Source organism: Entelurus aequoreus, linkage group LG18, assembly GCF_033978785.1.
Source record: "Entelurus aequoreus isolate RoL-2023_Sb linkage group LG18, RoL_Eaeq_v1.1, whole genome shotgun sequence".
NCBI classification, from domain to species: domain Eukaryota; kingdom Metazoa; phylum Chordata; class Actinopteri; order Syngnathiformes; family Syngnathidae; genus Entelurus; species Entelurus aequoreus.
In genome coordinates this window covers 25,977,620-25,999,677 of record NC_084748.1, presented here as the reverse complement: position 1 = coordinate 25,999,677, position 22,058 = coordinate 25,977,620, and the positions used below count along the sequence as shown (strand labels likewise).

The 22,058-nt window shown below is 42.3% G+C and overlaps 1 protein-coding gene across 2 annotated transcripts in view; it reads right to left on the bottom strand.

Moving 5' to 3' along the window:
* Nucleotides 1-22,058, bottom strand: part of dnah6 (dynein, axonemal, heavy chain 6) — a 178,159-nt gene that overhangs the window by 75,841 nt on the left and 80,260 nt on the right. For both annotated transcript variants that reach the window (XM_062026800.1, XM_062026799.1), the window contains exons 43-55: nucleotides 21,809-21,952; nucleotides 19,449-19,606; nucleotides 16,212-16,343; nucleotides 15,958-16,129; nucleotides 8,519-8,665; nucleotides 8,359-8,432; nucleotides 7,924-8,078; nucleotides 7,136-7,367; nucleotides 6,907-7,059; nucleotides 6,371-6,511; nucleotides 5,740-5,982; nucleotides 4,927-5,094; nucleotides 4,601-4,836 (exon numbers count right to left, since the gene is read on the bottom strand). In XM_062026800.1, coding sequence (XP_061882784.1) covers nucleotides 4,601-4,836; nucleotides 4,927-5,094; nucleotides 5,740-5,982; nucleotides 6,371-6,511; nucleotides 6,907-7,059; nucleotides 7,136-7,367; nucleotides 7,924-8,078; nucleotides 8,359-8,432; nucleotides 8,519-8,665; nucleotides 15,958-16,129; nucleotides 16,212-16,343; nucleotides 19,449-19,606; nucleotides 21,809-21,952 — 2,155 coding nt within the window. The remainder of the gene's footprint in view (nucleotides 1-4,600; nucleotides 4,837-4,926; nucleotides 5,095-5,739; nucleotides 5,983-6,370; nucleotides 6,512-6,906; nucleotides 7,060-7,135; nucleotides 7,368-7,923; nucleotides 8,079-8,358; nucleotides 8,433-8,518; nucleotides 8,666-15,957; nucleotides 16,130-16,211; nucleotides 16,344-19,448; nucleotides 19,607-21,808; nucleotides 21,953-22,058) is intronic.

The following is a 22,058-nucleotide window of genomic DNA, read 5'->3' as shown; positions in this document are numbered from 1 at the left end:
AACATGTTTGAAAGAGTATATTGGGATAGGCTCCAGTAGATTTATGCTGCTTTAACATCTGCTGACTGAAGCCTTGCTTTTGAAGAATCCTCCATCAAGTCTTTTATTGGGCGCCAAACAATCATCCATGCCACACCCACTTCAAATCCACTATTTTAGAGTATATATGTGTCTTTTCAGTCGACAAGGCTTTATACATGACCAAGCTAATGCTAAAGCTAATTGCACTGCAGATGACGAAGCAGATGCTAACTGCATCAACAGTGTTAAATATATAGAAAGGTACTGTGCGTAGTTAATTATTAATCTGTGTATATTGCTGATGAAATGTGTATTTACTACAGTTTTGTTGGACTAATTCAGTGTAGCTTGTTTAATGATAAGGAATGATAAGTGACTTTTGTTACTAAAACAATATAGGCTTACTGTATTGGGTGAACCTTTGTATTTACAAACCCCGTTTCCATATGAGTTGGGAAATTGTGTTAGATGTAAATATAAACGGAATGCAATATTTGCAAATCATTTTGAACCCATATTCAGTTGAATATGCTACAAAGACAACATATTTGATGTTCAAACTGATAAACATTTTTGTTTTGCAAATAACCATTAACTTTAGAATTTGATGCCAGCAACACGTGACAAAGAAGTTGGGAAAGATGGCAATAAATACTGATAAAAATGAGGAATGCTCATCAAACACTTATTTGGAACATCCCACAGGTGAACAGGCTAATTGGGAACAGGTGGGTGCCATGATTGGGTATAAAAGTAGATTCCATGAAATGCTCAGTCATTCACAAACAAGGATGGGCCGAGGGTCACCACTTTGTCAACAAATGCATGAGCAAATTGTTGAACAGTTTAAGAAAAACCTTTCTCAACCAGCTATTGCAAGGAATTTACGGATTTCACCATCTACGGTCCTTAATATCATCAAAGGGTTCCGAGAATCTGGAGAAATCACTGCACATAAGCAGCTAAGCCCGTGACCTTCGATCCCTCAGGCTGTACTGCATCAACAAGCGACATCGGTGTGTAAAGGATATCACCACAGGGGCTCAGGAACACTTCAGAAACCCACTGTCAGTAACTACAGTTGATCGCTACATCTGTAAGTGCAAGATAAAACTCTCCTATGCAAGGCGAAAACCGTTTATCAACAACACCCAGAAACGCCGTCGGCTTCGCTGGGCCTGAGCTCATCTAAGATGGACTGATACAAAGTGGAAAAGTGTTCTGTGGTCTAACGAGTCCACATTTAAAATTGTTTTTGGAAACTGTGGACGTCGTGTCCTCCGGACCAAAGAGGAAAAGAACCATCCGGATTGTTATAGGCGCAAAGTGTAAAAGCCAGCATCTGTGATGGTATGGGGGTCTATTAGTGCCCAAGACATGGGTAACTTACACATCTGTGAAGGCGCCATTAATGCTGAAAGGTACATACAGGTTTTGGAGCAACATATGTTGCCATCCAAGCAACGTTACCATGGACGCCCCTGCTTATTTCAGCAAGACAATGCCAAGCCACGTGTTACATAATAATATATTTTATTTGTAAAAAAGCACTTTACGTTGAGCAAACAACCTCAAAGTGCCACAGTGTTAAAAAAAAGAAAAAGAAAATAGTAATAATAATAATAATAAAAGATAATAAAAATAATTAAAATATAAAACTAGAAACAGCCCAATAGCTAGAACCAGCATGCATATCTATAAAAATCTATAAAAAGGCTTTTTTTAAAAGATGGGTTTTTAAGCCTTTTTTAAAAGCATCCACAGTCTGAGGTGCCCTCAGGTGGTCAGGGAGAGCGTTCCACAGACTGGGAGCAGCGGAGCAGAAAGCCCGATCTCCCTTAGTTTGTAGCTTTGTCCTTGGAGGTTGGAGGAGGTTTGCCTGTTTGGAGCGGAGGTGTCGTGTGGAGGATTTGGGGGTGAGCAGTTCTTTAAGGTAGACGGGGGCATTTCCATGGAGGCACTGGTGAGTTAGTAAGGAGATTTTGAATTCAATCCTGAGTGGAACAGGAAGCCAGTGAAGGGATTCGAGAGTTTGGATGTGGTCATATTTCCGCACTCTCATCAGGATCCTAGCAGCACTATTTTGTATGTACTGCAGCTTCTGAATGTTCTTGCTGGGGATCCCGACAAGAAGTGCGTTGCAGTAGTCGAGCCTGGAGGAGACAAAGGCGTGGACGAGCTTCTCGGCATCAGAGAGAGTGAGTGAGGGGCGGAGTTTCGCAATGTTCCTGAGGTGGTAGAAGGAGGTCTTGCACAGTTGTTTTATATGAGCCTCAAAGGTCAGGTGAGGGTCCATTGTAACACCCAGATTAGTGACTGAGGATGACAGGTGAATGTCGTGGCCGAAGAAGGTGATGCTGGTGATGGTGTATGACTGAGTCTGATGTGGGGTGCCGACTACAATGGCTTCAGTTTTGGAGCTGTTTAGTTGAAGAAAATTGTGTTTCATCCACGCCTTTATCTCCTCCAGGCAGTTGGTAAATGTGGATGATGGCAGGGCTGCAGAGGGGGTTGGGTTTGTTTTCAGGTAGAGTTGAGTGTCATCGGCATAGCAGTGGAATGATATTCCGTGCTGGCTGATGACACGGCCAAGGGGGAGCATGTAGAGTGTGAAAAGGGTGGGGCCGACGTGGCTTCATAGTAAAAGAGTGCGGGTACTAGACTGGCCTGCCTGTAGTCCAGACCTGTCTCCCATTGAAAATGTGTGGCGCATTATGAAGCCTAAAATACCACAACGGAGACCCCGGACTGCTGAACAACTTAAGCTGTACATCAAGCAAGAATGGGAAAGAATTCCAGCTGAGAAGCTTAAAAAATGTGTCTCCTCAGTTCCCAAACGTTCACTGAGTGTTGTTAAAAGGAAAGGCCATGTAACACAGTGGTGAACATGCCCTTTCCCAACTACTTTGGCACGTGTTGCAGCCATGAAATTCTAAGTTAATTATTATTTGCAAAAAAAAATAAAGTTTATGAGTTTGAACATCAAATATCTTGTCTTTGTAGTGCATTCAATTGAATATGGGTTGAAAAGGATATGCAAATCATTGTATTCTGTTTATATTTACATCTAACACAATTTCCCAACTCATATGGAAACGGGGTTTGTACTTGTTGAGACATCTTCAAATACTGTTACACTAAGGTAAGGTCTATTAGTGCAAAGAACAGGAAAACCTACTTGATTATTTGAATGTAAAATCCGTATGTTAATACTGGAGTGCATTTTATGTTTGTTGCAATACTGTGTACTTTTACATGTTTGGTGTTTGATTTGCTGGCAGTCAATACAGACGTGAGCAGAACGAAGTTGTGTCCTCGTATCTGTATACTCAAACATCTCCCTTCTCAGGGCGATTACATATGCATCATTGCCAAACAAAATCATCACGACGCCATATATATGACGATGATGTCACATTCACCAATCCACCTTCAAGTCCCTAGCCGGTTAGCTGGTGCTGCTGCTCTGCTCGTGCCGATAGCTATATGCTAGCATGACTGCTTGCTACATCCACAACAAGCAGAGGAGAACGCTACGGTGGCAAAGTTTACTGATTCAATGTTGTCAACAAAAGTGCCACAGTTAAGTTAAACATATGCCTTTGCTGAATGGACAGCCACAGCATGCAGGGAATCTAACATCTGTGAAAACCAAGTCCTGCAAGAAGATGTCATTCATATCACCACAGCATATCCATCGTACAATACCTTGGAGAGGCACAATTATAGCAAGGATGAACCAACTGTACTACACAAACAAGAGCATCAACTTGCAACTACAGACTAATATGTGAATATATTTTGCTTCCTGGAGAATGCTGGACATCTGTAAATAATCACAATGAGCTGGTGTCGCATTGTACCAAAAAAAGAGATCAGCACATTGTCATCTGAATAAAGGTAAACAAGATTGTTTGTTTAAAAAAAACTACAGGCTAAACTAAAGAAGAGTAAATGGTGCATTAAGTGGTTTTAGTGCATTTACTACATTATCGATTAGTAATTGTACCTTGTTTGCAAGATTACTCAAAACTGCAAAGCAAATGTGTACTTGATTTTTACTACTTATTTTCGCCAAGTTTTAAGCAAATCAATGACTTGTTGTTCAGTAAAACATTTAAAAAATGTTCCTGTATTCCTTTCTGACAACCAAATTGCATTTGTACCCAAATATTGGTGTATTTTCTTCAGCAAATTGTATATACAAAGACATGCACCGGCTGATTGGCAACACTAAAATTGGCCCTAGTGTGTGAATGTGAGTGTGAATGTTGTCTGTCTATCTGTGTTGGCCCTGCGATGAGATGGTGACTTGTCCAGGGTGTACCCCGCCTTCCGTCCGAATGCAGCTGAGATAGGCTCCTGCGACCCCGAAAGGGACAAGCGGTAGAAAATGGATGGATGGATGGATGGAAATTGTATATATGCAAGCAAATAATAACCCCTGATTAATCATAATTAATCACAGGTTTATAGTGTTTAATCTGATTTTAAAAATTAGTCACTTGACAGCTCTAAATATCTTTGTTGTTTTATGTTTGTTCGTTATGTTTGTTCATAGTAAGAGAAGCAGACTTACTTGTAGTTGAGGAGAATGCAGATCGCCTCCATAACAGTCATAACCATGTCAGGAGGTTTGGTGAACACTTTGAGCTCTGAGATGTCAGCCTTGTCCAGAGAGTTCAGAGCCTGGTTGGCACCTTCCAAGGCAGGCAGTGCCTCATTCAGGTCCCTCTGGCAATCATCAGCTATGGCCTGAGTATCTTCAGCCTTCACCTTTGCCATGGCTTCCTCTTCTTTGACGACTCTACGTGTCTGTCATCAATAGGTGCTTGCATCAAATACATCATAGACTTCTACCAGTTCAATGTTTTAATGGAACATTAAGAAATAGGGGGAAAATACCTCGTCAGCACTCTCTTGGTCAACAGAGAGTTTTTCCATGAGGGCATCAACATCAATGTTTTTCTGTTTGAGAAGTGGCTCTAGGGCAGAGAGGTCCACTTTCATCTTTGCCACCAAATCATTGGTCTCCAGTAGCTTAGTCAGACCACTTTTCACACGATCTCTTGCCTACATTCAAAATGACCATACAATGTGTATTGATCCACCATACACATACTACATATTACTTAGTAGTGTGGAATGATAGAACATATTTGTGAAATTACTCAGGGAACAATGGTTAGTATGGAAAAAAAACAACTAAGCTATTTATTATCAACCGTCTGAAATGAACTTATGCTGTCTTTTAAATTGAAAAAGTGTTTTTTTTTTGGTGAGACCTCGTGGCTACAATATTTCATTAAGTTAAGCACATGCTGCAGACACCTTTGTTACTGGATCCTTTCTAATACAGTTCTGCCTTGGAGACTTTGTATGTGAAAGTAATATGCATCTATAATTATTTGATATTTGTTTATATTGACAAATGAGCTGTTTTAAACTGGACAAGTATTACATATAGCTAGCTTGTGTGCTATTGTGTGTTTTGCTGTTGTGTAGCTGCTAGCTCCTCGTAGCTCAATATCCAATATCAATATCAGATCGATACACCCCTAATATTTAGCGTTATATGTTCTGAACTCAATCCCTTGCCTATGCTTTAACATGACAATACAATATTTAGCGTTGTAGCTTTCATTGACAAAATCATTTGCAGTACAATTAATTTTTTCTGCAAATATCCATCCATGTATATTTTAGGCTTTGCCTTACAAGAATCAGCAGATTCCTCTTGTCGTCCAGCATGGACAGGTACAGGTTGATGAGCTCCAAGTAGGACGTGGGCGTCGTGTAATATCGACGTCTCAACTCTAAGTAGAATCGCTCGGCCATGGTCGAGACGCTGACGTGTGTTTCCACACACAAATCTGAGAAGCTCAACTTGAGCTCCTCTGTACCAAAGTCCACATTCTGGAAAAAAGCCTGAGAGACCGAGAGCAGGGCCTCACGGGGCCACTGGGCATCACATCATGAAGGAAATAGAGAACAAAAGAAATGCTTCAGTGGATTTTTAGCGCTTGACCAGAAAACATGTGTATAAGTTTTAGCTGAGGTATTCTGAACTACCTGAAATACAATACACATCTTATTCAGAGGACTTTCAATCATGACTTCAGGAATACAGGTAATTGAAACATGACTTTTTTCAAGATAAGGGATTTGCATGTGTTAACATTCAGGTGACCCCCACTAAAGTTGAGCTCTAACTTGAACCCGGACAGAAAGATATTGAAAATGTTAGAATGGGTGTGTAATAAATATGTGTAAAAAAGAATAGAAAACTTTAAGTCCATCAAAACATAAACATAAAATGAAATACGTATGTAGTCGGAAATATTATTACCTCCACAAACCAGTCAATAGTGCAGCAGTTGACCAGAGAGGGGAACATTCGACAGCGAGACCTGAAGGCATCACCGACTGGACTCATGCACAGCACAATATGCATCTTCTCTCGGACACGAGAAATAAAAAATTGGAAAACCTATAAATGAAACACAAACTCACAATTTCACTTTTAGTTGGATAACGTACAAATAAATGTCTCCGCTATAACGAGGCACACGCACTAACCCCTATTGCATTTAGAGTTTTTTTTATTCAATAATTGTATTTATTGTCTCAGTAAACAAAGGCCATCCTATCATATCCAAAGTAGTTCTTAAATATTACAAAATTATTTTCAACATTACTTAATACAAAGGTAGGGAACGAGGGTGAGGGTACAGGTTTTTTTAACTATATATTTTTTGTTATTCTGTCACCCCCTGGTAAACAGATCTACCATAAAACATTTTGGACCATTTGTGTTTTTGAAGGGAATACAAAAGTACAAAATAATTTATTTTGACACAGTATGCAGAAAGTGCTAATTATTACCTCATCTCTGTTCTCCTCACTGATCCCAACTTCTTTGGCTTTGGGTCGAGTTGCAGCAAGAACTTGTTCCAGTTCATCTTTTTCAAAGAGGTTGGGCACCTCACCCGAGTTCAGCATGTTGTTGACGTCCTCCAAAAACCCCTCCACCACAATCTAAAACATGGACGTAAAGAAGCACATCCTTCAACACACTTGCATTACTTCTCATTTTCATTTGAAGTCTTTGTACCTGAGTGTCCGTAAAAAGGAACACTGTATCTTTTCGCTCTACGCCAGCCATCCTGTAGAGCCTCCTCAAGTCTTCATGGAAACTATCGTAGTTGTAGCCTCGACTCAGCTCAATCTCAAAGCACTGATACTCACATATGTGGGATGCTAACCGAGTCAGCGACTGCTTGCCTGTGCCTCCTACTCCAACCAAAAGGCCATTGCCTCTCTCTAAACGAATCATGCGGGCAATTCTAGTAAACACAATGATCAAAATTATGATTATATAGCAGGGCGACAGGGAACTTTAAGGTTTAAGGGGACGGCTTGGCGAAGTTGGTAGAGTGGCTGTGCCAGCAATCGGAGGGTTGCTGGTTACTGGGGTTCAATCCCCACCTTCTACCATCCTAGTCACGTCCGTTGTGTCCTTGGGCAAGACACTTCACCCTTGCTCCTGATGGGTGCTGGTAGCGCCTTGCATGGCAGCTCCCTACATCAGTGTGTGAATGCGTGTGTGAATGGGTGAATGTGGAAATACTGTCAAAGCGCTTTGAGTACCTTGAAGGTAGAAAAGTGCTATACAAGTATAACCCATTTATTAGAATCAGAACCAATTAAGCCCATAAATTGAGAAATTATTGTTATTTAATTCTCAGTATCGTTCGCGATATAGTCTACTCGTGTTTTAACATAGATCACTATGTGTGGCAGAAAGCATACATGGAACAAACATTTGTTCATTGATGTAACCCAAAGATTTTTTTAACAATACGCCCTAAGGGGAAGGCTTGTGATTTGATTTTTTTGTACCTAGAAACATGCTCAATGGCATCTTGAAAGAACACCAGCTTGCTCTCCTTGGAGTACGTCAAGTTGTAGTCACACAGATAGTCCTGAAGAACAGCCTGGATCTTATTCAAGTCTGTAAGATCTTCATACAGACGTTCTTCCTTTTCTGCACCCACCTAAAAGCAGAATATGAATAACAAGCAGTGATGCGCAGTAACAAGAAAAAAAGTACCGATAGGAGTATCATTAGTCCAGAATTTTAACGTTCCGCTTGGACCGACCCAATTAGGAACCGGTACTTAAGAATACCGGTGCTTGGTAAACATCCCTATTGGTGAGTATGTTGCATTTTATCTACTAAATCTGTGTGTACAACTAAGGTAATAACAAGTACAAAAGTGGTGCAGATCGCCATATTTACATGAGGATGTATGATTTATAAGAATAGAAACATACCTTGATGAAGTCCCCAAATATTATGGGCTCAGTCACAAAGTATGATGGCTGCAAGTTGATACTAAAATATTTCACTGGCCAAAAAAGACATGAGTAAGTGCTATTCTGCAACATATATGAAGACAAAAGAGCCCACAGAATTCAGCGTGACTGCTCTTACTGGCTGTCTCACAGACGATGGTGTTGAAATACTCTTTATCTTGGGCATTGATGAGACGATCATGGAAAACCCGCTGACATTCATGACAGAACAGACGGAAGATCTGGTTCTTGTCTCGCACTTGACTTGATTCACATTGTAGCATACCTTAAAATAAAGAGAGAACAATGTTTTATATCAAGTGTGTTTTATCAGGAAAAGCGTGGGCGAATAACGTACAGCAGATATATTTGGTCATTAACATGCTGGTGAAGTCAGCTAAAGCCAGATCGAGGGGTACCTTACCAGGTACGGCGTTTACCTTCCACAGATTAAGGCCTTTATGAATGAGTCACAGTAACAGCATGTTCTCGTATTAGCTTTAAGTGAGCAAAGTTCAGACCCCTCATGCTGAAAGGAGGAAAGGTCACCAGCAAGTTTTGCTTCGCACTTGGCTGCACCTAGATACCATCAATCATGGAAAAAACATTAAAGAGCCCGGGGAAAGTGTTTGACTGCAGCTTGAGAGACAAAGCAGCCATTCATAAAACCGACTTCTAGCTGGAGGCTGAGCCTCAGTGGGACAAGTCAGTAACTGTCTTGCAAGTTCAAGGCATGGATATATCAGCATGGCATCCTTCCACGGATACTCGGGTCCCTCTTGGTGCTGATTTCCACGATTAAAAGATTTGAGAGGAGAGTCAGTCGGTTTCTCCGGAAGTGGTTAGGTCTTCCACAAAGCCTGAGCAGCATTGCCCTTTCAGGGCGTAACAGCATGCTGAAGCTCCCTATTCAACATGCTGAAGCTCCCTATTAGAGCCTGAATGAGGACGTTAAGGGAGCCAGACTAGGGAAGTGCTGCAATACCCAGACTTAGCCGATCCCAAATTTTTTGGGTTGGAATTAAGGTGAGGACAGAGCGGAAGTGGAAGGCATTCGAGGCGGTGGAAGACACTGAGTCACAGCTATGGCACCAGGCTGTGGCAAGCTAAGCTGTGGCTACGATATGTTACCTAGCCCATCTGACCTCTTCTGCTTTGGGAAGGTGGAGGCTACAGCCTGCGTGCTATGCTTCAAGAGAGGGACTCTGGAGCACATCCTATTTCATAGTACTAGGCGAGGGACAACATCGCTAGCGGCATGACCAAGATCTGAAAGCCGAAGCAAACACCTTCAACTGTGGCATCAGCGTCTATAAGCGCCCTGTCCAGTGATGAAGACCATCACTTTTGGATAAAAGACAAAATCTTCTGCCAGAGCAACCGCTGGCCTCTTAGGATCAGTGCAAGACTGGGAGTTAAGAGTTGACTTGGGGAAGCAGCTCAGACTCACAGAAATCGCTTTCAAGACAATGTTAGGCCAGATACTGTGCTGATATCTCCGAAGCCTTCAAACAGTTAATCCTCCTAGAATAACCATCCCATAAGAGGACCATCTTGATAAATCCAATGAAAGAAAGAGGGCGAAGTATGCCAAACTGGTGGAAGAATGTCGGAGCGACAGGTGGCGAGTACATTGAGGTCGGATGTAAAGGTTTCACAGGCCAGTCCCTTTTGTAGCGTCTACAAAATGTGTAGCATTACAGGAGTGAGGAGCGGAAGGACCATCAACAAGGCCACTAAGGCTGCAGAAGTAGCTTTAAGGTGGCTGTGGCTCAGAAGTGATCTGTGGGTGCGATAGTGTTGCCTGATTTACCCTGGCCGGGTCGCTCGCCTTGGTGAGTGTGTTTGATGCTTGAAAACATTTAATGACACCAGGTAGTATCCCTGACAGTGTGTCTAGGATGCGAATGTTACATGTGTTAGAGGGATTAAGAATCTGAAGATTTTAGACAGGGTAAATCCATCATCAGACTGATTGTACAGATATGGTGTTGTTTCTGCTGGGCAAGTATGCCTGACGCGCCTCCTACAGCGCCTTGGGTCAGCTGCAGGGTCATCAGCCGGGGACCACCGCTCATTGGAGTTTCGCTCTCTTTAACCCCGGTACGCCTCCTGGTGGCGGAGCGGTGGCAGGGACGTCTCCCTGCCACCCCCTGCAGCCGACCCATCTTATTGCCTCGACCCCCAGTACTTATCCCTCCTCCTCAGCCACAACCAGAAGCTTCCCTTTTCTGCTTCCTCAGCAAGGGCCTTGGTTTCCCTTTGGAGCTTAGCTCCAGTCGTCAAGGCTGCTCCACATCTCGGAGCAGCCCTGTTGTTGATGTGCCGACGAAGCCCTGACAGCCTACTTCCACAGGGTAGATGGTAGTGGACCAGCCTGCCTCTCTGCACTCAGCAGCCAGATCTGCATACTTGGCTGCTTTGCGATCGTAGGCTGCCTGGATTCCCTCCTCCCAGGGGATGGTGAGCTCTATCAGCATGGCAGACTTGGTAGCAGCAGACCACAGCACAATGTCTGGGCGGAGTGAAGTGGTGGTGATCTCACGGGGGCATTGGAACTGTTTGCCGATATCGGCCCTCATACTCCAGTCCCTTGCCAGAAAGAGGACACTGCGGGGGCCTCGTCGGCTGGTGTATCCTTTGCCTCACAAACATGACAGGAAGCTGCTTGGCTATGGGCTGGCTGTTGACCTCTTTTCCACTGCTCTTCAGGACTTCGGCCAGTTTCATCAGGACTTGATCATGCCGCCATCTGTAACGACCCTGTGTCAGTGCGATCTTGCAGCCTGATAGCAAGTGCTTCAGGCGTTGGGAGCACCATACAGGGGACAGCTCTCCTCCTGGCCAAACCACTGGTGGAGGTTTCTAGGGCATGGCAAGGTGTCATAGGTTGCCCTGAGTAGGAAGCTGAGTCTGGCTTGTGGCATCTTTCATTGGTCGGCCCAGCTGATGGGTCTCCTGATGGTACCTTCCCAAGTGGTCCATCTCCCTTGGCGACCTTGGGACACGGCCTTGATGGTATATTGCTCCTGGTTCGCCCTTGAGACCTCTTCCACGACCATGGCTCTGCGTTCCCTCTTTGTGGCCTTTGACCAGAGGCGTGGAAAGTCTCCCCAACCAAGCCCCACTCTCCCGACTTGCACCCTGCCAACTATTTCCTGGTGTTGGAGCCTGCCAATGGCCTTGACGACATCAGGCCCTGCTTGCCACTTCCGGCCTGTTCGGGTGGGTACACGTGCATTCCTCACTGTAGGATCTGAGGATTCTTCCAGCTCAAGAACCAATCTGGCCTTCTCCTGCTTATATCCCAGGGTGATGTACTGGATCGGCAGATGCAGCGAAGTTGCCCCAAATAAGCCAGTGTCGGAGAAGCAACGCGGTAGGCCCGGCCATTTTCGGATGTAGGAGTCGGCTAGTCTGTCCAACCAGTTGGCTGTTGAGGATGGAATCTCGCACATCTTCAGTGGCCACATAACCCTTTGGTACAGTGTGAAGTCTGACAGGTCCGCATTGTACTGCTTCCCTAGGCTTTGGATGGACTGGTTGACCAGTAGAGGGATTTGCTCACCTCCTGCAACAAAGATGGTATTGTCGTTCCTGGTGCCTTTGCGCAAGGAGAGGCTTCGTGACTTGGAGGGTTTTATCTTCATCCGTGCCCATGTCACTAGCTCATCCAGCCTCTTCAGACACCTTCTCGTGCATGAGGCTGTTTGCAGTACCACAGTGACATCGTCCATGTAGCTTCGGAGTGGTGGAAGCCTCTGCCCTGTCTGCAGTCTTATTCCTCCTACGGTCTGACGGGCTCCGCGGAGGATGATTTTGAAAGCTGCGACAAAGAGGACTGGGGAGATGGAACACCACATGGCGATGCCTACTTCCAGACGCTGCCATCCTGTTGTAAAATCCTGGAGGCTGAAAGACATCTGGAAGTCCCTGAAGTAGCTGGTTACCAGGTTCACGCCAATGCAAACTGGATGAGTTTGTGAGGGACAGAACCATAAGCGTTGGCAAGGTCAGGCCAAACCACGTGGAGGTCGCTCTTCTCCTGCTTGGCCCTCTGGATCTGTCCCCAAATCATTGAAGCATGCTCCACGCATCCTGGAAAACCTGGTACTCCAGCTTTCTGACAGCTGGTGTCAATATAGCCATTCTCTGTGAGGTAAGATGTTAGTCTCTTGGCCATGACTGCAAAGAAGATATTTCCCTCGACATTCAACAGAGCAATGCTCCTGAATTGACTGATTTGATTTCTATTTTCTGTTTTAATTGGTTTTACCCTTTAAAATAGTTTTTAATCATATTTATTTTTATATTGTTTTTATATTCATTTATTTTTTGTTTTTATTCAGTCATTGATGAAGCTGGGGATAATATTTGAATATTGTTTTTAATATTGTTGTGCAGCACTTTGGAAACATTTTTGTTGTTTAAATGTGCTATATAAATAAAGTGGATTGATTGGATTGGATTGATGTTATGGGACTCCTGTTCTTTCGGAATAAACGCCGCCACAGCTCTCTGCCACTCCACGGAATGAGTAGATTCTTCCATGCTGTGCTCATTAGCTTCCACAAGCATTTCAGCACTTGGGGGCAGTTATTGTATAGCTTGTAGGGGATTCCGTTAGGCCCAGGAGCTGATGCTGACCTCGCTTTCTTGACGACTGCTCTTACCTCGCTCAGCCGAGGAGGGGAGCTGTCAAACTGCGTGGTTGGAGGAGGTGGAGGAGGGACGTATCCTGGTGAACCTAACGGATCGTTCCTTTTTGAGTCGCTGTATTGGCCCCTGATGTACTGCTCAAGCTCCTCCTTGGTGGCTTCCAGTTTCCCGCTTCTTTTCTCCTCCAGAAGCTGACGGGCGTGCTTGAAAGGATTCCTCATGAAACTATCTCTTTCTTTCTCCTTTATTTTTCTGCGTCTGCGTCTGCGAATACGTTCTGCTCTTTGCATGCTGTCCAGCTTCGGTCTCCCCTCGTCCCATAACACCTTCAGGCCTTCTCTCTCCGCCGATGCTTTCCTCCATCTCCTGCGGAGCTCGGACCGATCTTGTACCAGGGCGTCAATCTCATCATAGGGGTGTCCTGACACAACTTTTTCACTTCCGATTCAATACTGACTTGGCGCCTTGAACATTGGCCGGTACCGTTAATAATCTGATGTGATATCAGCACAAAGAGGTTTGATCAAGTGGAATTAGTCAAACAGAAAACAATAGTATGTATGAAAAAAAATACCTTTATCACAGACAGACTTATGCTTTTAGAGTAGAGTTTTAATTGTTTTTTGGCAACAATAAAGACCAACCTTGTGTGCTTATTGGAGGAAATGTAGATGTTAACTGGCAGTCTACATTTGTACAAGTAAACACTGCTTGTATCAGAGATTATTTCACAATGTTTCATGCAAACACAATATGGGATTATATGTGTTTGCCAAGAGACATCTTAAAAAAAACACAATTTGGAGAGTATCCATAAAGAAGAAAATCCTAAGAACTAAGTAATGTTTAGATTGATTAATGATTAAATATTTTTTCATTCAATCAATTACAAATTTTATGTTATTTCTGGATGTGTTGTTAATACTCTGTCTCTCCGTGTTAAAATGCACCTAACATGAACATTTTGCAAAAGACTGCAGGAAGCAGAAAGTCTGCAGTATTGCATCACAATCAATCTAAAGTAAGAACTGATATTATTGCCAGTCTCGCAAAATCCATTCATTCAAAAATCTCTTAAGATTGATTTCAAATCCTGGGGCACATTACAGTAAATGTAAATTTGTCAATACAAATCACAACACATAGTTGTGAGTCTCTTAAAGGGGACATATTTTGCAAAATCAACTGTTCTAACCTATTCGTACCTGTTTTTGTCTATTTGGGATCTGCATAAGTCCCAAACATTTTAAATCAACTCATTTAGGCATGGTAGAGATATTTAAAAAAAACAACTTTGCCTTCCTTCATACAAGTCGTTTGAAATTTGCACTATTTTTGAAATGTTTTCTAAGTGTGACATCAGCAGATATCTCCATTATGGTGGAAATCTACCCAAAGAGCTTTGTGCGAGTCTGCCGTTTTAGTCTGAAGTTGTAGTCAATAAGCTCCCCTTTTTTTTCCTCTGTCCTCTTACTGTGGGGCAGACTGGCTCGTACATGCACATGCATGCTAAAATCTTCCACTAGTTTCCATTTCTATTACAAAGTAATGTATAGGTCTTTGTTATATCTGTCAGAAGAATCCTAACTGAAGCGCTAAAACTACAACATGGCTGGCAAGAAGAAGACGCACTCGAAGTGGAGGCTCGTAAATAAGACTGCCCACAAAACGGCGAATCCTGAAGAGGGGGTCAAAAAGCAGCTTGAAGATGGTTTGCAAAACATCTCTTTGAAAGTCTCGAGTTGTATGTCATATAATTGCATATTTGCTTTGCTTAAGGTTGTTTCCTGGGGCCGTATTTATCAAGCTTCTTAGAATTACTCCTAAGAAGTCTGCTAAGAGTTGACTTATGAGTAAAGAAATTATTCGCTGAAAGCTGCACTTAAAAGTTAGTTATCAAGCGTCTTACTCACACTTTCAGCGAAGTGTAGGACTGAATCTTAAGTGTCACACTCAGAGCTGAATTACGACAGATGTGCCGTAAACGAAATTTTAGGTGACGTCATTTCTGTGTCCATAGAAATTACCAATCACGGAAGGGAATCCCTTGTCTAAGAATAAAGAAATGTCTTAGAAATATTTAAGTGGACAATGGGAGTGTATATTTTGACAATAAACGACAAAATAATACAAAACAAACAAACAATATTGGCAATGAATCAGTTTGCTTCTGCTGAATTATCTGGGGTGTAGTTGGAAAGTCAATGAAACGCATGACAAGGTGAGGAGCAGTAAGGGCCATTATTGTTTCCATAACAATTCTGCTTACTGATGGTTGTGATGGCCCCAAATCATCACTGTTGCATTTTCCCAGTGGTGAGATATCGAAGCATTGTGATGACCTTTATTTCTGCTGTGAAAGCTCTGCTGCGTGATGTTGCTGATGAGATGATGGCCTTTATTAAATCTGTGACAAAAATAATACCCGCTTTGTCTAAACGATACCGTTTGATCAGCTGCTCGTCATCAAACAAAGCCAGGACATCCTTCCGCTCCCTGAACGTTCGCGCACGTCTCTCTCGCCTCAGTGCCATCCCCTGCTGGCAACTCCCAACCACTTAGGACACTTCTGAAGGTCTCTTAAATATTGTGGAGAGTAGGAGTGATTCTTAGACTTAAGAAAGTTGATAAATAGCTTTTATTTTTAAGTTTGAGAGTAGGACTAAATTTCGCAAATTCTCAGGACTTAAGTGTGAAATGGCACTCTAAGACGCTTGATAAATACGGCCCCTGGTCGCTAACTAATGTAGAAAAAATATGACCTAATATGACCTACTTAAAGAAACACACCTTAAGCAAAAACCCAGTTTCAAGTGAAAACATGAACATATATACAGTATATGTGTGTGACGCTCGTGTGGCTAAATAACATGTACAGTTTGTACATATGCAACACATGCAGAATTAGTCTTGGCTCACCCTGGACACACTTGGACAAGTCCCTGAGATTGAAGACGTAGTGAGACTTGGCTGGAGTGGGAAGAAGATCCACGCTCAAGCGGTTGTAAATCTCTACAGCAGAATCCACGATTTGTTTGCTGCAGTCCTTCACCGGCTGGGGGAACTCTTTGAGGAAACCCGACAAGATGGCCTGAAGTAAAGCAGTAAAACAAAAGAAAAGCTGAAGAAAAGTGAACTTAAGTAATGTGTGTGTTTGTGATGTTTGTCCTGACAATGATGATCTGTTTGAGGCTTTGTTCTGAGGGCGTGGGCAAGCACAACATGCTGAAGTGTCGGATGAAGCGAGGTGTCACAGGGTTACGTCCTCCTCCTGGAGGAGCACACGCTGCAGCAATAGTCATGTCCTTTAGCAGACAATAAAAAACTGAATCAAACATTAAAAGTAAAACAGGTACACAAGGCACTTTGACCATAATCTGGTTGATGACAGAGAAGAGATTTCATTTTCAGGGGCCAATAAAGTGTGTTGTGCGGGTGTTTGATTTGTATTGGCGGGTTATATGGACGGGAGGGGGGAGGTTTTTGTTATGCGGTATTAATTTGTGGCATATTAAATATAAGCCTGGTTGTGTTGTGGCTAATAGAGTATATATATGTCTTGTGTTTATTTACTGTTTTAGTCATTCCCAGCTGAATATCAGGTCCCACCCGCCTCTCACAGCATCTTCCCTATCTGAATCGCTTCCACTGCCCTCTAGTCCTTCACTCTAACTTTCCTCATCCACGAATCTTTCATCCTAGCTCAAATTAATGGGGAAATCGTCGCTTTCTCGGTCCGAATCGCTCTCGCTGCTGGTGGCCATGATTGTAAACAATGTGCAGATGTGAGGAGCTCCACAACCTGTGACGTCACGCTATTTCCGGTACAAGCAAGGCTTTTTTATCAGCGACCAAAAGTTGCAAACTTTATCGTCGATGTTCTCTACTAAATCCTTTCAGCAAAAATATGGCAATATCGCGAAATGATCAAGTATGACACATAGAATGGATCTGCTATCCCCGTTTGAATAAGAAAATCTCATTTCAGTAGGCCTTTAAAAATATATATATTTATCAGTCCCTCCAGGAATTTGTGATCCCGCCATTTCACACAAATTCAACCAATCCCCGCAAATTTTGCGCATCCTCGCAACTTTGTCCAATGCCGCAATTTCCTTGCATATTAAGGCCAATCAGCATCATTTTTGCCATGGGAATTTGTCTCTGAGCAGCGTTCAACTGTCCAATTACAACTTATGTTTGTTTCTTGTGTAGACAAAGCAGGAACAACAACGTAACATTATATCAACTCTTTATTTATCAAAATCCACAATTGTCGTCCTCCCGCGTAGCTCAGAACTACTTCCTGTTTCTGTCTACTACTATTGTCTCCCACTTAAATCATGTGGGTCTTGCCCTAATACACTGATACCGTATTAGGTATCGATAGTGTCGACTTCTGGATCGATCACCCTACTTTACATTGAAGTTTTAGCCGTTAGCTTCTTGTGTCATCCTGCTCAGTGTGTGTGTGTGTGTGTGTAGCATAGCCATTCATTTCCCTCTAATCCTCCAGAGATAATGCCATATAATGCCAGATAATTTAATGCCATGATGGTAAGGATTAGAAATGTAAAAATGGTTTCTAGTTGACGCACTAATTGCAGCATGCCTCCAATTTGAGCCGGTGTTCTGGCACCACACGCACCCTCCTGGAATACATTTAACTCCCGGATGTGTGTACCGAGCAATATGGAAATATGATTGTGTCTCCTTGAGCGTGCATCTCTTTTGAAATAATCTTTTACTTGAGTACAATCTTAGCATGTTAAAAAAAGGGACACAGCTGTGGTAAAGATCGGCTGGGCTTGGCAGCCCATCAGCTAATCAGTTAAAACAGGCAAATATCGGCCACCTAACATCTCTACTATTATTAGGCTATGCCCACACAAACATGGATACTCTAAAAACACCTATTAAGACTATCTCCATCCACACGGGTGTAGTTCCAAAACAGTCTATGTCCACACGCTAACACATACTATACACCTGCTGTCATGCACATTTTGTCCAATCGAAAGCCTGGAAAAACAGCCACAACTGACATGGTGGCATTACGCCTCTGTTAATATGATAATTGTTTTTTGTGCTGTACTAGACGTGCAATGACATATACATTATCTTTAAAATCAGCCCACACTTACACAGAGCCCAGGAAACGTGAATGTTTTTCCAAGTGCCTAAAGCACACATACGCGCATGCTGCTGTGAAACCTAACACTTGTGGAATTATAACACATCTAATCATCAATATAGTGATATATTACATGCATAATGAAGTGTACATTATCTTTTAAATCAGCTCACATTAACAAAGAGCCCAGGATACAAAATTTTACTTTTAGTTGCCCGGGTGCTTTATAAAGTACACGCACGGTCGCTCCCCCATCTACTGCTGCAGTATCAGCGTCTTTCAAAGCCCATTTTGATTTGTCTTTTCATCAATGTAAAATGAAAGTGAAGACATGCCATAAATCTCCGTTTAAGCCATCCACAAGCACGCACTGAGGACATATTTTGAAACTCTTCACCCTGCCAGCATTAAAAGTGTGTGTTTTTAAGGACAAAAGTATGTGTTTGCGTGTGGACAAGAGGCTAAAACGCATCGAAAAACGATGAGTTTTTATAGTATCCATGTTTGTGTGGTCATGGCATTACTTATGATGAATTAAAACAGCAGAGTAATTTTAAAATAAGCTCTGAGTATGTGATTTTGCTGCCAATTAGTGTCTACTTTCAAATCTGTGTGTTTTAATAGGAGTAAAATATCAATAAAATGTTTCCATCCATCCATCCATTTTCTACCACTTGTCCCTTTCGGTGTAGCGGGGGGTGCTGGAGCCTATCTCAGCTGCATTCGGGCGGAAGGCGGGGTACAACCTGGACAAGTCGCTACCTCATCGCAGGGCCAACACAGATAGACAGACAACTCTCGCACACTAGGGCCAATTTAGTGTGGCCAATCAACCTATACCCAGGTGCATGTCTTTGGAGTGTGGAGGAAGCCGGAGTACCCGGAGGAAACCCACGCAGTCACAGGGAGAACATGCAAACTCCACACAGAAAGACCCCAGGGATCGAACCCAGGACCTTCGTATTGTTTTTGTTTTCAATATTTTTGTAATCTTGTCCTGTTTTAGGTTAGGTTCACAAGGAACACCTAAAACGTGATAACAAATTCATAAAATCACAAGTTGAATCAACATTGTAACTTTTGCCGCAACTTTCTAAAAAAGCTGACGCAAAATGCGGCCTAAAAGGCCGCAACAATCCCCAAAAAAAGCGCCCAAAATTCGGGTAAGACTGATTTGAAGTCATACACTTAGATTATGCTGATATTTTACACACGCACAAACGGAAACACACAAACACATCCAGGTATTACTTTGGTTTATTGCCAATGTGGGTACCTGTATCTCTTTCCAGAAGAAATTTTCCCTGTCATAAAAACCAGAAAAGTCCTGAAACTGACGCAGGAGCTCAATGGGCGGCTGTGAGCCATAACTGTCCAGCTTTGGCATATTCAGATCGTCCACGAACACCACAATCCTCTTGTCCTTTGGAGCGCCTACACACAAGAAACAAGTACGAACATTGGAAGAAAGGACAAAAACATTGATGCTTTCATTGAACGATGACATACTGATTAAACCAATACAGTGGTACCTTGGTATACAATTTTTCTCTTGGCTAATTGTAATGCTTTAGAGTGCGAGCAAGAATTAGTGTTACGAGCCTCCCCAATACAAATCGGCATTGTGCATGTCACAGTGATCCCTGTAAGTGCCAATCAAAACATCCGGTCTTACGCTATTGCATTATCTTATTTTGGGGGCGAAACACAGATTAAAAATTGACTTTCATTCATTTCAATGGGCGACACCGTTTTCAAGGTACAAACTGCGTCACATAACTAATTAAACCTGGTACTACTGTATCTGTGTGAACACATGAAGTCAAAAAATTGTATTATTTTACTTATTATTATTATTATTTTATTTTTAATTCCCCCCCAGTTTTGAATAATTCATGTTTTTTGCTGTTGCTTTTTACGGCTCTCAAAGTAAGGCGATCATAATGAGCTAACGCTAATTGCCGGCACAATTTTATTTTTTAATGCACGATTAACATTTGTCACTATGGCCAGTGCTTTATTTTGAGTTTGTTGGCATTTTCCTGTATTTTATGATTTAGTTCAGGTCTTGCGCTCTTATTTTGGTTTCTCTTCCTGATCCAACTGCTTCAGAGCGCTGCTAAGTTCACCTGATTTGTTTTAGTAATTGGACAGCCTTCTAAAGCCAGCCTCGCACTTTATTCAGAGCTTGAGAATTGACTGCTGTGGCACGATGTTTGTTCTTTTCACGCCTCACCGTAACTGTAGTCATGTTTTGAATTCCCCTCACCAGTTTCACCGCACTAGTGTTCTGTTTTACGTGGACTTTCCTGCATGAGAGTGTTTTTTTAGAGTTTGACGACTGGTGTCATTAAATATTCTTTTACCTGCAAGCTACATTCATGCATTCCATTTGCATCTTGTAATCACGGCAACTACCGCTAACATGCGGCCCCGCAAGTGTTTAAAAATGCATAATGATTAATAAACAAACATTACAAAAATTGTCGAGTCCCATGGGATCAGTGGTGTGCCGTCAGGGCCAGCAAGGCCTTCTGTGCTGGCCTAATATAACCAGAAATCATGATCATAATTAAAGATAAAATAATTGTTTTTATTTACTTTCCCTAAATATGCAAAAGTATTCATATTCTCTTCATGTCATCTTATGCGCCTTCCAGCACTGTTGTTTTTAAGTTATAGAGTTTTTATCCAATCAGAATTTAGCTAGCTTATGTTGACATGCTGTACCAAATCTGCCCGGGCCTTCAGAATCAACAATGCTGCCGTCCGTGCGCTGTAAGTGAACGGGGACATACAGTGATAGACAGTTGCGATAGCCAATCAGATCACGAGTTGTTGAATATATATTGTGATGTTATGAGCTAGGTAACATAAGAACTCCATTACCCAGCATGCCACAGTAGTGACGAGCATGCGCAGTAGCCGCGTTTAGCCATGCCGGCAGCGGGATGTTTTTGATGAGCACCTTGTGGAGTAAACTTTAAGAACTCAGCCAACACGCCTCGTCTGCATCTTTTACGATTAGACAAGACAGCACATATATTTGCAAGGCTATTTTCAAGAAAGATATTTAAAGAGAAACTACATCTTGTGATACAATGTTGGCCAACCCCGGAAGCTTGAATGGGTTCTACAGATTGTGAGTTCAGATATTTTATTTCTTAATTTTTTCATGTTTAATATGTTTTTTTGCAATTTAACAGTACCACATAAAATATGTTAAAATTGCTGAAGCGGGTTTATTGATTTTTAAATGCGCCAGAAAATAACCTGTTATGTACATTGTTGGTGGTGATTTAATGCCCAGTAGTGCGTACATGTAGTTTCGTTATAGCATTTCTCAAGCAATGGTCATGTGGTGACATAAATGATGGGATTTTGAGAGGTAATCATTGAAGCCGGACATCACTGAAGGCCTAGGTGGGAAACGCACGGCCCGCCACTGCATGGGATAATATTAAAAACTTGAAAATGATCTGTCTGAGGTACACTTACGAAATATTAAAAAAACTTCTATAGATCTGTGACTAATCGTGAGTAGTAATGTTTTAACTAAGTTCAAAATGTGAATAACATAATATGTGTTAATATAAAAATAATTTGACAGTCCTAGTTTTTGGGGGTTCTTTTTACCAAGCATATTCTTCCTCTTTTTTTCCAGCTTGGACTCGATGATTTCTTGTGTGCGTGCAGAGGAGGTCTGAGCAGAGAAGTTGATATACACAGGAACATAGCCGCAATTCTCCTGGATAGTGTTGAGAAGACCTCGAGCTATCACTGACTGGGGAAGACACACATTTACTTATTTATAACATGAAACGCATAATGTATTTTCACAGACAAAGTGATCATTTGAAAAAAATATCCATCAATACATCAGAAT